At 50.7% G+C, this 15282-nt stretch overlaps 1 protein-coding gene and 1 non-coding gene across 3 annotated transcripts; one reads left to right on the forward strand and one right to left on the reverse strand.

Moving 5' to 3' along the window:
- Positions 1-4413: 4413 nt before the first annotated feature.
- On the reverse strand, positions 4414-14494 carry CD40 (CD40 molecule). Of its 2 annotated transcripts, XM_068524705.1 has the most exons (9): positions 14376-14494; positions 11238-11316; positions 10791-10916; positions 10366-10512; positions 9908-10001; positions 7223-7284; positions 5328-5414; positions 5178-5206; positions 4414-4673 (listed from the first exon to the last, which is right to left on the reverse strand). In XM_068524705.1, exons 1-9 carry the CDS (start codon positions 14424-14426, stop codon positions 4506-4508), a joined length of 843 nt encoding a protein of 280 aa, XP_068380806.1. In that variant the 5' UTR covers positions 14427-14494; the 3' UTR covers positions 4414-4505. The 2 variants fall into 2 exon arrangements, with proteins under 2 accessions (XP_068380806.1, XP_068380807.1); XM_068524706.1 differs by lacking the exon at positions 10791-10916.
- TRNAG-CCC (transfer RNA glycine (anticodon CCC)) lies at positions 5996-6068 on the forward strand. Its single transcript has one exon. It is a non-coding gene; the product is annotated as a tRNA-Gly (tRNA).
- Positions 14495-15282: the final 788 nt, after the last annotated feature.

A 15282-nucleotide genomic window follows, 5' to 3' on the forward strand; every position in this document is an offset into this window, starting at 1 on the left:
GTTAAGGTTCCGTGCTTCCACTGCAGGGGGTGTGGATTCAATCCCTGGTTGGGGAACTAAGATCCCACATGCCCCACAAAAAAAAAAAGAACGCTGTATAGACCCAGTTAACCAGGGTCGCAGGCTGGAGCCTAAGGAGCTCTCTGCAGCCTCCCAGATGGGGTGCAGAGAAAAGAGACAACCTGCCGAGGACATGTTGCCTAACCTGGCTCTGGACCCTCCCAGGGCCTCAGTTTCCCCATATAGAAAACAAAAGTGTCGGACACAATGAAATTCCCAGTCTCTTTTAATTCCAACCCTCTGTGACATGCTTTCTTGGGTTCTCACAGAGTTGTTGGTTTTTCTTTACTTTTTTTAAATTTTTGGGATTGGTAGCATTTAAACATTGGGAGATTTCACATAGAAATCTGGATCCCCAGCAATACATAACTCTCATCCCTGGAGGGCAGCCATTAGAAGGAATCCATAGATGCTGCCCAACCAAAACGGGCAGAGCCTCGCCGCTTTGCCAGAGTCTGTGCCATCCTGACTCCTCCTGACCCGGCCTGCCTCACTTTCCAGCTCCTGTGCGCTCCGCTGAGTTTACAACTGCTGTCCTAGAGGTTAGCTGCTCCTGCCCTGGGCTTTCGCTCCTCCTGGGCAGTCACATTGTCTTTTAACGGCCTGATTACATGTGCCTGTTTTTTTTACTCGCTGAGTGGGTAAGAAGCAAAGGTTTTTGGATCAACCTAGTTAGGTCCAAATCCCAGCTCTAATTCTTCCGACCTTAGCAAGTCATTTAGCCTCTGAGCCCCATCTGTAAAATGGGCGTTAGAAGAGACGGTGCCTTATGCAGGGTTGTCCTACGGACTTGGACAATGCATGTGAAGTTCTTAGGACTGTGCCTAGCGCATAGTGAGCTCTCTGCCCATGTGCACTCTTCGTGCTGTCATGCACAACCCTAGCTCGGCGAGAGGCCACAGTAGGAATGCAGCTGATGCTTGTTAAAAGGAAGGAAGCAGTGGAGAGGGAGACCTGGGGAACGGATGAAGTTAGTAGAGATGGCAGGAGGCTCAGTCAGGCGGATGGATGGTGGAGGGAGGAAATGAGTTGGCAAAAGCCAGACGCCAGGGTCTTCAGGCATTACTTTGGCGCCACCTTCTGGCTATTGTGAGCCTCACACCCACCCATTCATCCACAGGCCAGAGCAGACCCTACAGTGGGCTTATTTTTAGAATTGGCAAGATCCTTAGAACTTGTAGAATCCCAACCCTTCATCACATCTGGGGGAAAAACAGCTCAGAACCAGAGAGCAGCTTTCCCAAGGTCACAAAGAAGGTTCCTGGCTGAGCTCCATTTAGAACCCAGAACTTGCTACAGGTGCCAAGAATAACAACCCCTTCTCTTTGTTGGGGATGCCAAGATATACAAAATTGTACCTTCTCATGCTTGACCTCTGCTGACTCTTAGGGGGGGACTTCTCCAAAAGCAGACTCTGCAACAAGGAAAGAATGCAGGTAGTTTACTGGGGAGTCGAACCCAGGAAGCACCAGTGGGGTGGTAGAGAATGACACAAGGAGGGGAAGACAGCCATGCAGAGGGCATCTGTGGCTCGAGCCCTCTAGGGAACCTAGGAGACAGTATAGAACACACCTCAGATTTGTCCCTCCCAAGGGCAAGGAAGCTGGGTCATGTATCCTCCAACTTTCACTCCTATTTGGTTGAGAGTATTTGGGGCATTAGCTCTCCCAGGTACACCTTTTTTTTTTTTTTTTTTTTTTTTTTAATTTATTTTTGGCTGTGTTGGGTGTTCGTTTCTGTGAGAGGGCTTTCTCTAGTTGCGGCGAGCGGGGGCCACTCTTCATCGCGGTGCACGGGCCTCTCACTGTCGTGGCCTCTCTTGTTGCGGAGCACAGGCTTCAGACGCGCAGGCTCAGTAGTGGCGGCTCATGGGCCCAGTTGCTCCGCGGCATGTGGGATCTTCCCAGACCAGGGCTCGAACCCGTGTCCCCTGCATTGGCAGGCAGATTCTCAACAACTGCGCCACCAGAGAAGCCCTCCCAGGTACATCTTACCTGCCCTACACCTGCACCAAGCATGTTTTTAAAACCAAGGAGGGACTTCCCTCGTGGCACAGTGGTTAGGACTCCGCGCTCCCAATGCAGGGGGCCCGAGTTCGATTCCCTGGTCCGGGAACTGGATCCCACGTGCATGCCGCAACTGGGAGTTCGCATGCCACGACTAAGGAGCCAGCAAGCCGCAACTAAGGAGCCCGCCTGCCGCAAGTAAGACCCAGCGCAACCAAATAAATAAATAACATAAAACCAAGGAAAGCCCCGAGGTAAGCAATCCCAAGTGCTTGCAATCGGAAAGCGACTGCTTATCAAGAAATGTGAATGCCAAGGGTGGTCGTTCTCAAAGTGTGATCCCTGGACCAGCAGCTTCACCTGGGAAACTTGTAGAAATGCACAGTCTTGGACTCCATCCCAGACCTACTGAATCAGAAACCCTGGAGGTGGGGCCCAGCAATCTGTCTTTTAACAAGTCTTATACGTGGTTCTGATACATGCTCAAGATGGAGAACGAAGGACCTAGGAGAGAACGAAGGAGGCACCCATAGCGTCTGCCCGTTGTATTGTCTCCATGTGCCAGATGAGCAAACTGAGACGCTAAAATGTGAAAGTGACCTACCCAAAGCCACACAGATAATAGGTAGCAGAGATGGGTCTTTTGTCTCTTTCCACCATACTGTCATGTACAGAAGTAACACTAGCATTTAGACTCTAGGTAGGGGATAAAGGTGTGGTCCCAGAGCTCCCCTCCCCCCACTCCACACCACCACCACTTCGCCCTGCTTTCTAAAGCAGACGTCTCCCCCTGGTGCATCCAAATGGTTCTCTTCTGGGAAGCCTGCCAAGCCAGGTGCCCCTCCCTTGGCTCTCAGCTGCCCTCACCGCCTCCACTGGGGCAAGCCCTCTCCACGCTCACCCTCCAGGCGGCAGGACATGTTGGGAAATCCGAAGCAGCTTCTCACGAAGGCGGGGTTGGGGTGAGATCCCTGGGGTAAACCAGCCTGGCCTCATCCTCACCAGGAATCTCTGTGCTGGGGCTTTGCGATCCTCTTCCTTCCCCTTCTTGCCCTACAACCTCCCCCTCTCCCCTCCCCTGCCCTCCCCTCTGTCCCCACTCCATCTGCTGCTCCTCCTGGCTAGGCTCCCCCTCAGTTGGCACAGCAGGAAAAGAGAACAGGATGGTTTATTTTTATCCTAAGATACTGCTTAGGGGGAAGGGGGCACCATCTGACCGAGAAGCAGCAGCTCCTGTAGCAGTTGGGAGGTCAAAAGGAGGTAGGAGGCCCAGGAGCTCCCTGGGAAGGGGCTACCGATGTAGGCCCCAGAGAGCAGGTGGGGCTGGGAGAAGCAGCATAGGACTAGGAGTGGGGAGCTCTGAGGGGCACCACTCTGAACAGCTGTGTGACCATAGATAAATTACTTCACCTCTCTGGGCCTCCACTTCCACCTCTGTTAAAGAGGGAGGAAAGGAGGGATGCTGGCCCTGCCTGCCCCGAAGGCTACTGTTGTGAATGTGAATCACACGGGGAAAACCCTTTGCAAACATGATGCCAAACGTGAGTGCATGTGGAAACCGCCTTAGAAGGGCAGCAGCCTGGGGGACGTCCTTATTTATCCTCAGAAAGTGCCCTCATTCTGTGAGCCTGACAGCATGTGAAGCAGCTCATGTCACCCAGCATGTCCGCCCCCTTTTTTCTTTTTACATGTTTGATGACTTTTTAATTACATAAGCAGTCTGTGAATTCACTCTCCTTTTGGGGAAAAAAATGAAGCATTATGGGAAAGTCAAATCTTTCTTTAACCAACCCTCCCCCGGACCCTTCTTCCCCAACCAAGACATTACAATTCTTTGAGCTGAGCATGTTCCGTGTGTCCTTACAGAAACCCCCTGGCATACCGACATATATAACATATGCTATGTTTATACACATATCTGTAGAAGATATATTGTTTTGGGTTACTTGTTTTAAAAAAAAAGTTTCCATGCCCACCATTCTACAACCTGCTTTTGTTTATTCCCCCATGACAGTGTTTTCAAGATCCTGTTGCATAAATATATTACAGTTTTATTTAGCCAGTCCCCTGTTGATGGACAGTTAAGCAGCTTCCAGTTGCTCACTGTCACAAACAGTGCTGCGATGTGTATCCACGCATATGCCTCCTGGGCTCACAGAAGCCACCGCGTTACATCTGTCGGCACCGAACCGCTGGGTTGGAAGGTTTGGTGGATACCATTGTATGGCCTCCCCAAAGAAGTTTTGTTACCATCTTTGAAATCAAGTTGGGAGATTGAATGGGCTCCACGGCTGGGGTGAAAGGTTCCCCGAGGTGAACTGTTTCTGGACCTCAGGGGTGCAGGCAGAGGGGGGCTGTCCCCCTCACCAGCAGCAGCCCCAGGCTCTCCGGCCACGTGCCCACGTGCCGGTGCCACCACGCTCCTGGGCACACACAGCCTCACTCTCGCTCCTGCACGGAGATGCGGCTCTCTTTGCCATCCTCCTGGGCGACCGGCTGACACCAGTGTAAGGTCTCCTGCACCGGAGGGGTGGAGTGGGGGCCGAGAAAATCCTCTGGATCAATCGTCTCCACAGGATCCTGCCTTTCAGCCTTAGGGTGCAGGACCTGGGGAGGCAAGGCTTGGGGTTACCCCTAGCAACAATTCTGAGCCCTTCCTTGGAAGCGATCCCACTCCTCACCCTTTCCCCTTTCCCAAACGGAGGGTCAGTGCTCATTCCATGGGTGCGTCCTGCCCCCTGCTGGCCACACTGAGGGTGTCAAGAAGCTTCCGTAGTAGGAGCCAGCAGGGTTAAGGAAGTGTCCCTCCATCACCCACCCGTGGATCCCACACCAAGGCCCCAAAGATGCGGTTCCCCCACATATCCAATGCCAGGAAAGAAGAGCAAATGTCAGACTTTGCCAGTGGTGCTGCTGGGGCAGCTCTGTGGGAAGGTGAGCTCAGGAGATGAAAAAGGCTGATGCTGAGGGAGAGAAGGGGAAGAGTCCTGGAGCACAGGGGAGGGGGCGAGGGAACAGACTTTGAATCAATTTTTCTGCCATATAGGCAACAATGAATCAGCCTTTCTTTCCAGTCTGACAAAACTGAGCCGGTTCCCCAGGGTGACCTACCTTAGTCTCCTGCTTCTTGATCATCTTTCCTAGAGAGAGAGAAAAACATATAGGATGGGGAGTCACCGAGGCCAGATCAGGAAACAGGTGACCCGTCAACTGTACCCTGTGCTGCCTCCTCCCCCATCACCTCCCCACCTGGGGACTCACCGATACAGGTAGATACCAGCAGGACAGTGAACAGGATCACCATCGTGATGGGGATCACCACCAGGGCTCTCGTCCGATTCTGGAAACCTGGAGAGATCAAGACTTCAGTGATGGCTCCCCACCGCCCTTCCCAAAGCTGCTGCACCTTGCTGGACTTCAGTGTCTAAACTCATCCATATCAGAAGTTTCAAACAGGTGGCCCCTGGTAAAATGTGGCCAGCAGATGTCTTTCGTGTGACTGGCACATTTTTTTTCCCTTTTTTTTAATATTTGCCAACATTTTTAAATTGGGAGATTGTATATTTAAAATCTGGATATCTGATTTCTCTTGCAAATTTGGAAGATCCAGCCCTAGTGGGCCAGCAGCCCACATGGCACCCATTGGCCAGAACTGAGTGGTGATGGTTGTCTCCACCGGCTCACTACACTCCCACCCCTCCCTACTCTTTGCCCAATACCAAGGCCCAGCATCATTTACGTCTGTAACATCGCCTTTGTTATAGAAGAATGGAGGAGAAGGGAAAGTATTTCTTGTGCCTAAGTCTCTATTCTAAATGGGAAAATGAAAAAAAGACCAAGAGACAGGGTAAGGACTAGGGTAAGGCAAGTGAAGCACTGCCTCAGGACAAAATTTAAGGGGACACCAAAAAAACTCAATAATTGGGACGTCCCTGGTGGTCCAGTGGTTAAGACTCTGCACTCCCAATGCAGGGGGCCCAGGTTCCATCCCTGGTCAGGGAACTAAGATCCCACATGCCACAACTAAGAGCCTGCACGCCAACCTACATGCTGCAACTAAAAGACCCCGCATGCCATAACTAAAAGTCCCGGATGCCGCAACTAAAGATCCTGTGTGCCGTAACACAGGATCCAGTGCAGCCAAATAAATAAATAAATATTTTCTTTAAAAACTCAGTAATCAAGATAAGTCATATTTTAATGTCATGTTTTAAAAAATCATATCAGCAAAGTCTGGCCCACAGGCCAGCTGCCTGTTTTTTTAAATAAAGTTTTATTGGAACCAGGGATGGGATTAGGGTGAGGCAAGTGAGACAAGGTTGAACAAATACAGGGTTGGATCCTGTCTTTATTTAAAATGTTGCTATTCTGTTCGTTATGGATTTTTTGCATTAATTTTGATTTTTTTTATATTGCATCAAATAGTTATCTTGATTACGGCATTTTTCTGGCACCCCCTTAAATATTGTGCCCAAGGCAAGTGCCTCCCTCACCTCACTCTAGTCCCAGCCCTGCCAAGAGGAAAGTGAATTTTAAGAAAAAGAAAAGAGTATATTTTTCTTACCCCTGATCTTTTCACTCATTAACATGATCCTGCCTAATCCCTGTAGTTATGTGAGTCTGTGACCTGTGCTGTATGCCAACCTCCTCATTCTAAAATCAAAACTGAGGCCCTGAGGGAGTTCCCTGGTGGCCTAGAGGTTAGGATTCTAGGCTTTCACTGCTGTGGCCTGGGTTTGATCGCTGGTCGGGGACTTGAGATCCTGCAAGCCGCGTGGTGCAGCCAAAAAAAAAAAAACTACGGCCCTGAGAGGAAACAGAGTCCATGCTGGTCCTCAATGTGCAGGGTAGCAGAATAGCACTGAGGGAGCACCTCCAAAGTGCCAGAACCCATGCCAGGTACTTACACCACCCTATTAAGGGAGGTGGTGGTACCCCATTTCACAGATGAAGAAACTGAGGCTCGGGGGTGGGGGGAGTAACTTGCCCAGGCTCCACAGATAAGTGGCAGAGCTGGTTGCCACAATTCCAAACTGCTCCTCCTCTTGCTTTACCTCCCCTCCCTCTTTCCCTACTGGTGCTTCCAGGTGCCCTAGTCTTCCCCTCAGCTCCCCACCTTCCTAGCCTGCTGCCGGGGCCCGTTCTCCAGGACTCACCACAGACAACATCTGTCTTGTTAGTCCCTGCATGTTGTTCCACCAGGCCTTTGCTCTCGCAGCTGTGTACAGACACGTGTATACACACACACACACACACACACACAAAGAAAGAGACATTAAGTTTCCCCAACCATGCGATTTCCAACCCCAGAGGGAGAGAGCCAACAACCAACAAGTCCACGTTCACTGAGCACATATTATGTGCACCCTCCTGGGCTGTTTATTATGGGCATGACACAGACTCTGTTCTTACGGAACGTGTGAGTGCAGAGGAAAGATGATGGTATGTCTTGAAGGAGTAAGGAGAGTCTCTGATGAGGGCCAAGCTTTGTGATACAGGCTCATGTGAACAGGGGATTGTTCAGAGAAGAGGAGACAGAATCCACAATGGCTGGAATGGAGGGATGATGGGGGCTTCTCAAGCTCGGCACTACTGACATTTGGGGGCCACATAATCCTTCTTCTGTGGTGGGACCTGTCCTGTACACTGTAAGATGTTTAGCAGCTTCCCTGGCCTCTACCCACTAGATGCTAGTAGCCTTCTCCTCCCCAGCTGTGACAACCAAAATGTCTCCAGATACTGTCAAATGTCCCCTGGGGGAGAAAACTGCTCAGCTGAGAATCTCTGGTTTGAGGGTCATCCAGAAAGACTTCCCTGGGGAAGTCAGAGCTGAGTAGGCCCTTGAGGGATGTAAAATTTAGAGCATCAGTATATTCTCTTTAAGCAGGACAACATGATATGAGGGATTAGGTGGGTGACGTACCGGATGGTATAAGGAAACTCTGGAAAACTGGGTCTTTAGAACCAGATCACTGATAATCAGCCATGAAGGTTTCAACTGGATTCCGCTAGTGGGTCACGTCAGCATCCAACCAGATGACTTAAGTTGTGAGAGGACTTAGTTGGCCAGAGAGCTCCCAGGAGGAGAAATGACAGAAAAATGGCCAGCCAGGAGGCCATTGACAGAGTCCAAACATGAGATGATGAAGACTGGGCCAAAGTGGTCCCAGGAGGAGTGGAAAGGGATGGACAGAGGACATTGCAAAGGAAAAAACATCTAAAGCTGGAAAAAGAGAGAGACGCTTCAAAGAAAGCACATACACAAGAAGAGTGCTTAAGAGTTTTCGAAGCACGTTACGTGTCTTTTCCTCAAACCTTGTAAAATGAAGGTCATTCCTATTTTCTGAATGAGGACACCGAGGCTCAGATGAGGGTCACACTCCCACCCCTTCTAAGCTGAGTGAGTTTGGAACCCAGTGCTCTGGCTCTATGACATAAAGGAGCCTCCCTTTCTCATTGAACATTTATCAGCAAAGATTTATTGAGCACCTACTATGCATCAGGCACTGTTCTAGGCATAAGGGATGCATCTGTGGAATGAAAAAACTCAAGTCTCTATAGTTAAGGAGTTTACCGTCTACTGGAGGAAGGCAGACAGTAAACAAATAACAAAGTATATATGGGATGCTACTATTTGTGTGAAAAATATGTCTGCATGTGTGTGCATTTATTTGTCTGTGCATAGACTCTCTAGAAGGACACACATGGTCCAGTGTCTGCTGGATGGTTGAGGGTGAAAGGGAAGTGTATCACTAGAGGCCCTTTTGTGCCTTCTGTCCTCACGCCTGTCTTACTCATTTTTTCAAATTAAATGTAAAAGGTTAATCAGGCGTGTGTTTAAGGTATTCCAGGCAGAAAAGGTTGATGCAAGAGAACGAACAGTGTGTTGAGAGGATTGCAAGCAGCATGATGTGGGAAGAGGTCAGGAAATAGAGCTAGAAGGTCAGAGGCCATGCACAGGATTCAGGGTTTTATCCTAAAGGCACAGAGAGCCATGAAGCATTTTAAACAGGGAGTGCCGTGATCCAAAATGAATGGTGGAAAGTTTACTTCGGCAAAGGGATGGAGAACCAGCTGAAGGGGAGAGAGTAGAGGCAGGGAAGCTGGTGAGGAGGCTAAAGCATCATCTAGACCACAATGATGAAGCCCAAGCTGACGTGGTGACAGTGGGGATAAGTGAAAAGGAGGAGGAGTCCCAAAACATTTGGAAGGTCAGATGGACAGGACCTGGTGACTGATTTGGGGATGGGGGTAAGGGGAACCCTGGAACGGGTGCCCAGAGGCATGCTTGTGCCTTTCACAGTGGGTGTGGGGAGCAGGCAGGTGCCTGTGGGTTGTCTGCACGGAGGTATACCCTCGGCAGTTAGATATGACAGTCTGGGACCCAGGAGACAAATCTAAACAGGAGACGTTGATTGGGAACCATCCAAGGGCAATGGTAGCTGAAGCCAAGTGTGTGGATGAGATGGTCCAGGGGAGGCGGGCAAAGTGATGGGGGAGTAGAGCCTAGAATAAATGCCTAGAAAACCAGTTAAGGAGGAGGAAGCAGGAGCAGAGGAGGGGTACAAGGAATGGAAGAGAGGTGTCACGGTGCCCCCAAGAACGGAGGGCTTCACCAAAGATCAGAGATCAGCGGTATCTATTACCACCAAGAGAAAGCAGGCAAGAAATGCCGAAAAGTGTCTGTCTAGTTGGCCACGAGGTCACTCTAGAAGTTCTACAGGTGTACGAGTGTGTGTGGACATGGGGAGCAGGGGGCTGAAGGACAGGTGGCCAGAGAGAATGGAAGCAGGTCCCATGCCCCTCTTGGGGCAGGAAACACAAGGGATGAGTCCTTATACCTTGTCCAGGGGTGACACTTTTCAAAAGCAGATGACACATTGGAGAAGAAGCCGACCGAGCAGGGTTCACAGATGGTATCAGAAACCCCTGTAGCTGGGAGGGTGGAGGAGGAGTTAATCATCACGGTGGACCACCTGTCTGGCTCTCAAGGGAAGTGGCAGGCAGGCAGGACTGGAACAGCATCCTGCTTTAAGCACTTCCCCCCCGCCCTCCGCAGCGTATACCTTTCCCTGCTGCAGGCGGGCCCCAGGAAGACTTCTCCCACTGCCCTCTCAAGGCAGATCCCCATGGCAGGAGGCAGAAGGCAAAGTTTCTATTTCCCACCTGCTCTGGTGGAGATATCAACATAGGTTGGTCCCTCCCCCCCAGGGCTGAGTGCCCACTGCCCAGCCCCTCTCCTTTGGCCTTCACCCCCTCTCTCCTGCCTCTAGAGCTGATTCCCAGACAGACCACTTACCAATCTGCTTGACCCCGAAGCCAGGGAGACACAAGCTGTGCGGGGTACAACTTTCGCAGGTGTGACTGGTACAGTGTTGGCCTTCATCACACGTGCAACTGGTGTCTGTTTCCGTGGTGCCCTCCCTCTGGATCTGGAGCCCTAGGTCTGTGCAGGGATGGGCAGGAAGGTTGGGAACCCCTTACTGGCCATGCTTGGGGGGCCCCGATCCTCACACTTCCTGTTCTTTTTCTCTTAGACCCTCTTCCAAGTAGGGATGGCAATGAAATTAAGTAACAACCAAGACAACCCAGACTCTAACCAATCAGAACAGACCCTTTGCTATAAAAAAAAAAAAACAACAAAAACAGAACGGCTGTGCTGTCAGGAATGAGCTGGAATATCAGCCCAGCTCCCAAGTGCCCCTTCCCCAGCAGCCCACGCACTGGGGTTGCAGTATTTGTGCTGGTGACAGTATTTCTCGCTGCTGTAGGTGGCTAGGAATTCGCCTTTACTGCAGGGAAGGCATTCTGTTTCGGTGACCTCTGTGCAGTCGTTCACCAGTTTCTGTCCTGGAAAACATCAGGAAATGAGGTAGCTCCAGCTAACTCAATGAGTCAGACACTGAATTGAAAACTGATGAGGCTGGGCTTTAGGGAGGGAGATTCAAAGATGACAGTCTCAGACCCTTCCAACTTTCATAGTCTGGTAAGGGACATAGAAGAGATAGGAACCCTAGTTCTGGGTAGGCAGAGAGGGACCCCAGAACATCCTGGGGCAGAGATGGAAAATGCCAGGGGTCAAGACACGAGTTTATAATTGACACAGGGGGTCTGTATCTGCCAGCAAACCAAGAGGGGTCCCACTATGGGGCTAAAGGGTTAGCGTCTCACCTGGTGGGCACAAATTACAGCACCGACTGTTTGTTACGTACTGGTTTTCTCTGCATGAAGTGGATGGTTCTAGTTGGACCTAAAAACAAAATTGGGCAATTTGAAGGGATCTTGAAATCTCCGATATAACCTTGGCAGACAGGTGCAAATCAGCCAGGACAGAGGTTAGAACTGAAGTGGAAGTCCAAAGCAGAAAAACAGGGCCTGCATGTTATTTGTTGTGTTTGTTTTTAACTAAACTGCCAACTAGTATGATTACAAAGGCACCCAGAGAATCATTCTGGTATTTAACAAAGTAATTGCGCTGGAAACTCACAATATTCACTGAACTAAACAGATCTTCCTTTTGGCTTGACTCCTGAGTCTTTCCTCTACCCAAAAACCCAAAAGCACATGAGGACTCCAGTATCTCCCCTGGAGTCCTGAAGCTGGCTGACTCCAGCTGGTCCTTGTCCCGACTGGGGCTATATTTAGCACCTGGCCTCTTCCTTCTATTCTTTTGCTCCCCACCCTCTTCCCCTCTCCAAGCCTCATCATGTTTTCTCCCTCCAACCCCTCATCATCTGATCATCCAATCCCTCCCTCATGAAATGCAAGGATGGAGAAGCCGGAAGAATAAAATCCAACTCTTTTACTTTACACATGGTGAGACTGAGGACCAGAAAGGCTGGGTCACTTGCCCAAGGTCACACAGTGATAGAATCCAAATGAGAACTCAGGTTTCAATACTCCCTCTCTCCAACAACTTGAGTCTCATCTGCACTATTTTCACTACATCCAGGTCCCACCCAAGCTATTCATTATTTCTTGTTCATTTAAATACACTTATTTTCAATGTAAACCTCATATCATTGCCATGAGAGAAAAACCAGTATCACTTCTCATAAATAAAAGGCAACCCTAAAAATAAATTCAACAGAAACAAAACGATGTTATTAAACCCCAGCTGATTGCTTTGCTTGCTGACAGCCCTCTACCTCAGGCCTGCTCTTGATTTTTGTTTAAAAAGGAGGATTAGCAGGCATTTGAGAGGTATTAACTATATTCTAGCTCCAGCGACTTCCTTCTTGAAAAAATGAAAAGGATTTTAAAGAGAACTGTAAAGTGAATCTATGTTGTTAATTCTATATCCTTGTGCTCCCTAAAATCATCCCACACTTTGGGAACAGCCTGTGAAAAGAACACGGTTTTAAGGGTCAAACAGTTTAAGGCTCCAATCTTGACTTTGTAACACTGAACTAGTTATTTTGCCTCTCTTAGCCTCAGTTTCTACATCTCTAAAATGGGAGTAATAATACCTGCCCCACAGATTAGGTTGTGAAGATGAGAAAGAATAGATGTACATGGCCTGGCATAGTGTCTAGAACACAGTAGGTGCTCATTGAATGGCAGCTTTAATCATCATACATATGTGAGTATCTGCTTGGATGCCTAGCAAGCTGGCTAACTGGCTGGCTGTCCAGGATCCTGCCCAATTGGTGGCTCTCATTCAACCTGGGTGGGCAAATTATCTGACCCCAAATGGGGAAGGAAATAGCAAAGGCTACTGCTCCCACCATCACATCACAACACACTATCCCATGAGTGTTCTCCCCGCAAGCCTGTGGACTTTCCCACCACACTCCCGAGCAATGAAAGTCCTTTACGCCATTTTCAAACACACGAGAAATACAGCTCCTCCTCTGTAAATCTGTCAATCCCCAGTTCCCACTTCACAGCTTCAATCCCTCTGACACAAAGGAGCTTAGGACCAAGGCTTGGACACTCTCACCATCTGAGAGGCAGGCTCAGGAATCAGGCAGATGTAGATTTATATGCAGGTTCCACCTAGCCATGAGGATTGGGGCAAGACATTTTCTCTCTCTGAGCCTCAGTTTGCTCACCTGTATAATGCGGCGGTTGAAAGAAATCAGACCTAGAGTGTGTGTAAAGCTTCCTGACCCACAGGAAGCTCTCAATAAATAGCCCCACAGCCTAGTCTCCACCTGGAGCTAAAACTGGGAGTTTGTTCTTGAGAAACCAAGACCACCCTTCACCCTACCTCCCCTGGCTTTTCCTCCACTCCTCCTCCAAGAGCCCTCTTCCTGCCTCCTTTCTCCCTAAGAGCCATTACTTAGAGTGAAAATGAAAGCTCTGGGACCAAAGCAGCTTCCCCATGGAACCTCTTCCCTTGCCGCCAATCCCCTACTTCATGGGTCACTCCTGCCCTGCCTTCATGCCAGAAACTACAGCCCTTGAAAGTTAGGGGGAGACCAGAGGGGTTGGGATGAGAGAGTCGGGTACTTGGGGGATTCCCAGCCTCCAGAATGAGGAACTACAAAAATACACTTAAACTAAAAGCGAGTCAAGTGTGGAACTCTGAAAATCCCGGAGATGTGCTTGGTTGGGCATATCTGAGCCCCTCTCGTGCCTAGAGAAACCCCTGCTGGTCTCCTAGCCCTTTCATGGTCCCGTGAACTGTTCAGCTCCCCCGAGAGTCCCCTATGTCGTCTTAAATTCAGGAGGCAGAGACACAGCCTTGGGTATTCCTCCTAACTTGGATCACCCAGGATTTGCAGCTGGCGGTGGGAGTGTTCAAAGCTCCTTGCCTTCTCAAAGAAGCACCTGGGCCTCTACACTCATCCCTTGTTCCCACAAGATGCCCTGGAAGAAGGGCAGCCCCAGCTGGCAAGGAGATGACAACCACTCACAGAGGCTGGCATCTGTCCACAACGGGAAAGAGACAGGAAACTAGCCAGACCCGCCCCTTCTCTTGGCTGGCCTCCCTTCCCGCTTCTGAAACCCCTCACAGTCTCTTTGTGGCCAGCCTCTGAGGCAGACCCGGACTCCAGTCTTTTGACCAGATAAAGGCTTCAGGTTCCCAAAACCCCAACCCCATCTGCGCTGGCTAGGCACATTTCCTGCAGCGACCCCACTATGCGCCCTCTGTGGGCTACCTGGGACCCCAAGCTGGGAGGAGAGAGAGGCAGCCCACCTCATTCAGCCCGGACCCGGGGTACCTTACCCAGCTTCCACCCACCCTCCTGTCCCCCCAAAATCAGCTCGGAAGGTCCCCTCCCCGAAGTATTGCTTCTTTTCCCATTCCCTACTCTCTAATCTCAAATTCCCGCCTCTGGTCGGAACAGAAATTCAACTTACGGCGGTCAAAAAGCAGCCCCAGAGGAGACACTGCAGAGGCAGACGAACCATGGCGAGGTGAGAACCAGGCGGCGGGAGGAGAGGGCGCCAGGACCGCGCCTCTTCCACTTCCACTGTCCCAGCCCATGGACACTCCCAGGAAAGGGGCGGGGTCTTCGGGGACCAATCCCGATCAGCCTCGCTGACGGGGGCGGAGCTCCGGGCGAGTCACTTCTCTGGGACTTCCCCCAGGACAGTCCCGGGTAGTCTAATTCCCCAAGGAGTTTAGGGACGCGCCTTGGGCGGGGAGGGGTGGGGGAACCGGGAGGCGTGGTTCCAAGGAGAGCTCTTCTTGAGACTCCTCCCCCCCGGGACTACAAAGGCCGAGCTGAATTGGCCTAGGCGGCGCCTAGGCGGCAGCCCGCTTCCTGGGGGTGGGGAGGACGCGAAGGGAGTGAAGAGAGATCCCTATGGGTGTTGGGAAGACTCCCCCGCCCCGGTTCTTCCCCGCCGCCTCCGGCAATCCCGGCAGAACCGAAAGAGTCCCACACCGCGATGGAGAGGCCTGAGGAAGTTCCCAGAAAACGGGAAGGTCACAGCTGAGTGGTGAGAGGAGGGCTGGGGAGGCCTTTCATGGAAAAGAGTTTCTCAGCTTACAGTTTCGCTCTCTTTCAAAGGAAATTCCCTCGCGTGGGCGCAGCGTCCCAGCCTCCCCATCCATCCATCCATCCATCCATCCATCCATCCATCCAACAATCCATCCATCCATGCAGTCCCCACCAGATTGTATTCCATCCCAGTTCCCGTCCACCGCCTGAAGACAGGCACTTAGAGTAGATCAGACTTTCGTGGGATCGTAGGACCCCTTGAGAATCTTAGGACACTGGAGACCCCCTAGTTCTGCAGAAACACACACACCCTTGTACCT

This window comes from Eschrichtius robustus, chromosome 16 (assembly GCF_028021215.1).
Source record: "Eschrichtius robustus isolate mEscRob2 chromosome 16, mEscRob2.pri, whole genome shotgun sequence".
NCBI classification, from domain to species: Eukaryota; Metazoa; Chordata; class Mammalia; order Artiodactyla; family Eschrichtiidae; genus Eschrichtius; species Eschrichtius robustus.